This window comes from Elephantulus edwardii, unplaced genomic scaffold (assembly GCF_000299155.1).
Source record: "Elephantulus edwardii isolate Elephantulus edwardi_28Jun2011 unplaced genomic scaffold, EleEdw1.0 scaffold00003, whole genome shotgun sequence".
Taxonomy (NCBI): Eukaryota; Metazoa; Chordata; class Mammalia; order Macroscelidea; family Macroscelididae; genus Elephantulus; species Elephantulus edwardii.
The window spans coordinates 886,733-890,750 of NW_006399753.1; the positions used below are offsets into that span (position 1 = coordinate 886,733).

At 62.8% G+C, this 4,018-nt stretch overlaps 1 protein-coding gene across 1 annotated transcript in view; it reads left to right on the forward strand.

Moving 5' to 3' along the window:
- Window positions 1–4,018, forward strand: part of PLEC (plectin) — a 36,414-nt gene that overhangs the window by 18,420 nt on the left and 13,976 nt on the right. Inside the window, exons 16-25 of the mRNA XM_006879426.1 lie at window positions 116–277; window positions 363–467; window positions 866–961; window positions 1,184–1,309; window positions 1,959–2,111; window positions 2,606–2,760; window positions 2,842–2,968; window positions 3,117–3,300; window positions 3,376–3,533; window positions 3,742–3,920. Coding sequence (XP_006879488.1) covers window positions 116–277; window positions 363–467; window positions 866–961; window positions 1,184–1,309; window positions 1,959–2,111; window positions 2,606–2,760; window positions 2,842–2,968; window positions 3,117–3,300; window positions 3,376–3,533; window positions 3,742–3,920 — 1,445 coding nt within the window. The remainder of the gene's footprint in view (window positions 1–115; window positions 278–362; window positions 468–865; window positions 962–1,183; window positions 1,310–1,958; window positions 2,112–2,605; window positions 2,761–2,841; window positions 2,969–3,116; window positions 3,301–3,375; window positions 3,534–3,741; window positions 3,921–4,018) is intronic.

Here is a 4,018-nt window from a genome sequence, read left to right on the forward strand (position 1 = left end):
GAGTGTGGGGTGGACAGTGGCCGAGTGTGGGGTGGACAGGGGCCGAGTGTGGGTGGGCGGAGTGGGCAGGAGGAGCTGAACCGGGGGGACTCCTGCTGGTCATCGCCTGTTCCAGAACTCCTCCAAGGCGCGGCTGCGGGCCCTGGAGAGCCTGCATGGCTTTGTGGCCGCTGCCACCAAGGAGCTGATGCGGCTGAGCGAGAAGGAGGAGGAGGAGGTGGGCTTTGACTGGAGCGAGCGCAACGCCAACATGGCCGCCAAAAAGGAAAGCTACTCGGTGAGACTGGGGAGCTCTGCTCCGGGGAGCACGCCTGGACCATGCGGCCGAGGGTCCATCATCTGAGGTCCTGTCTCTGTGCCAGGCCTTGATGCGTGAGCTGGAGCTGAAAGAAAAGAAAATCAAGGAAACACAGAACACGGGAGACAGACTCTTGCGGGAAGACCACCCTGCACGGGCGACTGTGGAGGTGAGTGTGGGGGGCTGCGGAGGTTGGGGGCTTCGGTAGGGGTGAGTGGGGTTTCTGAGTTGTGGCTTGAGCTGCGGTCATGATGGGTGGGGCTTCTGATCTGTGGGCGGGGCCTCAGTGAAGTGGTTAGGTCTAGGGCGGGGCTTATAGAGAAGTGGGTGCGGCTTCTGGTCTGTGGGCGGGGCCACGGTGAAGTGGTTAGGTCTAGGGCGGGGCTTATAGAGAAGTGGGTGCGGCTTCTGGTCTGTGGGCGGGGCCATGGTGCCATGTTCGGGCGGGGCGTATGGGGTGGGTGTGGCTTCTCGTTTGTGGGCGGGGCTGTGGTGGAGTGAGTGTGTAGGGGTTGAGGGCAGGGTTTCTGTGGAAGTGGGTGAGTCCTGAGGGCGTGTACCATGCAGTCCTTCCAGGCGGCGCTGCAGACTCAGTGGAGCTGGATGTTGCAGCTGTGTTGCTGCGTTGAGGCGCACTTGAAGGAGAACACAGCTTACTTCCAGGTGAGAGGCCACCCAGCCACCGTGCACTGTGTCCTGGAGCTAGCTGCAGCCCAAGCCCTGGGCCCAGCTATGTCCCTCGTCCACTCCCTGGTTCTAGCTGTTTCAGAACCTGCTGTCCTGTCACAGGCCTCAGGCCTGACCCGGGCAGCGTCTGGGCCAGTGTTGGAGACAGCACTGGGGAGCTGATGCTGAACCCAGCATGATCGCATCCCACTGCCCCAGTTCTTCTCAGATGTTCGAGCAGCTGAAGAACAGCTGCAGAAACTGCAGGAGACGCTGCGCAGGAAGTACACCTGTGACCGCTCTGTGACGGTGACCCGCCTAGAGGACCTGCTGCAGGACGCGCAGGTGAGGGGGAAGGGCAGACTTTCTTGGAGCGCTGAGCAGGGCAGCCTGGGGCCTGGCTGTCTGTCCTGCCCACACAGTTGTTAGGGAAGGTGAGGGTCTACTGGGGGTGTTGAGGTGGTGGAGTGAGGGGACACACGGCAGGTTTTGGGTGGCAATGGCAGGAGGGGCAGAGGCTGGAGTCTGCTGCTTTGTCAGGCCTTTGTGGTATTTGGGTAGGTCAGGGCAGGGGCTGGGGTGCTCTGGGAGTGTGGGGTGAGGGAGGTAGGCACCTGGGATGGGGCAAGCAGAGCTGACAGTCCCAGAAATGGGTGGTGAGTGATGGTGTCCACATGTTTGGGAGTCAGGCAGGAAAGAAGGGAAGACGTAGTTGGTTCCCCAGTGGTCTCTGGACAGCCTTGGACAGTTTTTGGTGAGGAGCTGCAGTCCCAGCACCTGTTCAGAAGAGGCCAGATGAGAGAATGATACTGGGTCCCAGGCCAGTGTGGATCCCTCCACTGTCCCTGGCCCCAGGTTCCGGGTCTAAGTGCCCAGGAGGGCACACAGAACTCCCCTAGACCCTCTGGGTGTCGGGGTACCTGCTTATTGTTTGGGGTGGGTGAGGAAGTAGCTAGACTGGGGTGTCTACACAAAGGACTCTCCTTTCTCCAAGGACGAGAAGGAGCAGCTACATGAGTACAAAGCTCACCTCTCTGGCCTGGCCAAGAGGGCCAAGGCCATTGTGCAGCTGAAGCCCCGCAGTGCCACCCAGCCAGTGCGGGGCCGTCTGCCACTGCTGGCCGTGTGTGACTACAAACAGGTGGAGGTGAGAGAGAGTGGGCAGGGGTGGGAGCAGGTGGCGCTGGGTGAGCAGAGGTGAAAGCAGGTGGAGGCGAGGGGGAGCAGGTGGAGGTGAGGGGAGCAGGTGGAGGCGAGGGGGAGCAAGCAGGGGTGAAAGCAGGTGGAGGCGAGGGGGAGCAGGTGGAGGTGAGGGGGAGCAGGTGGAGGCGAGGGGAGCAGGTGGAGGTGAGGGGGAGGTGAGGGGGAGCAGGTGGTGTTGGGATGGAAGCAGGTGGAGGTGAGGGGTACAGGTGGAGGTTAGGGGAGGCAAGCAGAGGTGAAAGCAGGTGGAGGCGAGGGGGAGCAAGCAGGGGTGAAAGCAGGCAGAGTGGAGGGGAGCAGGTGGAGGTGAGGGGGAGTAGGCGGAGGCGAGGGGAGCCGGCGGAGGGGAGGGGAGCCGGCGGAGGGGAGGGGAGCAGGCATTGCTGGGGCAGAGCAGGGGCGCACTGTGGTCTCACTGCTATGTTGTCTGGCCGCTAGCTGACTGTGCACAAGGGGGATGAGTGCCAGCTGCTGGGCCCTGCACAGCCAGCGCACTGGGAAGTCCTCAGCAGCACGGGAAGCAAAGCTGCAGTGCCCTCCGTCTGCTTCCTGGTGCCGCCACCCAACCAGGAAGCCCAGGAGGCCGTTGCCAGGTGGGTGCTTAGGGTCCCAGCTGTGGGGAGGGCTGGGTGTTGGCGCTGTGTCTGAACCTTGCTGACCATGTCCGACCCCAGGCTGGAAGCGCAGCACCAGGATCTGGTTGCACGGTGGCACCAGCTGCATGTGGATCTGAAGAGCCTGTTGGCGTGGCAGAGCCTCAGCCGAGACGTGCAGCTCATCCGGTCCTGGTCACTGGTCACAGTACGGTGGTGTGGGGGCGCCTTGTCCACCTCATCTTGTCCCTCGCTGTCCTCACTCCATCCCTCCCCTCCCCTGTGCCCACCCTGTCCCTGAGGGGCCCTGGGGCTGTAGGGCTGTACTACCCGTTCAGCACCCCTGCTGTCCACAGTTCCGCACCCTGAAGCCGGATGAGCAGCGCCAAGCCCTGCGCAGCCTTGAATTGCACTACCAGGCCTTCCTGAGGGACAGCCAGGATGCCGGCGGCTTTGGGCCTGAGGACAGGCTGCAGGCTGAGCGAGAGTATGGCTCCTGCAGCCGCCACTACCAGCAGCTGCTGCAGAGCCTGGAGCAGGGTATGCAGGGCAGCCGGTGGGCATAGGTGGGTGTGAGGCCGAGCGCTGTTGGCCTGACCTTTGTGTGTTCTCCAGGTGAACAAGAAGAGTCACGATGCCAGCGTTGCATCTCTGAGCTCAAGGACATCCGGCTGCAGCTGGAGGCCTGCGAGACGCGCACTGTGCACCGCCTGCGGCTGCCGCTGGACAAGGAGCCAGCCCGCGAGTGTGCCCAGCGCATGGCCGAGCAGCAGGCAGGCGCCCCCAGCCCCAGCCCACCTTTGACCTCACGTCCCAACGCCATTTGCTACTTCTCTCCCCATTTCTATCACATCCTCTCCTTGACTCCTTCCCTCTCGCCTGTGTCCTCCCACCGCGTCTGTCAGTCTCTCTGTTGACCGTCCCATCGTCCTTCCTCCTGAGGAGGGTGGTCGTCATAGGCTCCCTCTCCTTTGTCTTCAGAAAGCACAGGCTGAGGTGGAAGGACTTGGCAAAGGGGTTGCCCGGCTCTCTGCTGAGGCTGAGAAGGTGCTGGCCTTGACTGAGCCCTCGCCAGCTGCCCCTACCCTGCGTTCGGAGTTGGAGCTGACACTGGGCAAATTGGAGCAGGTCCGAAGTCTGTCTGCCATCTACCTGGAGAAGTGAGTACATGTCCCTGGGCTGGGAGTGGGGGTCCTGCCTAGAGGAGGGTGGGGGTCCTGCTTAGAGGAAGGTGGGGGTCTGGCCCAAAGGAGGGTGA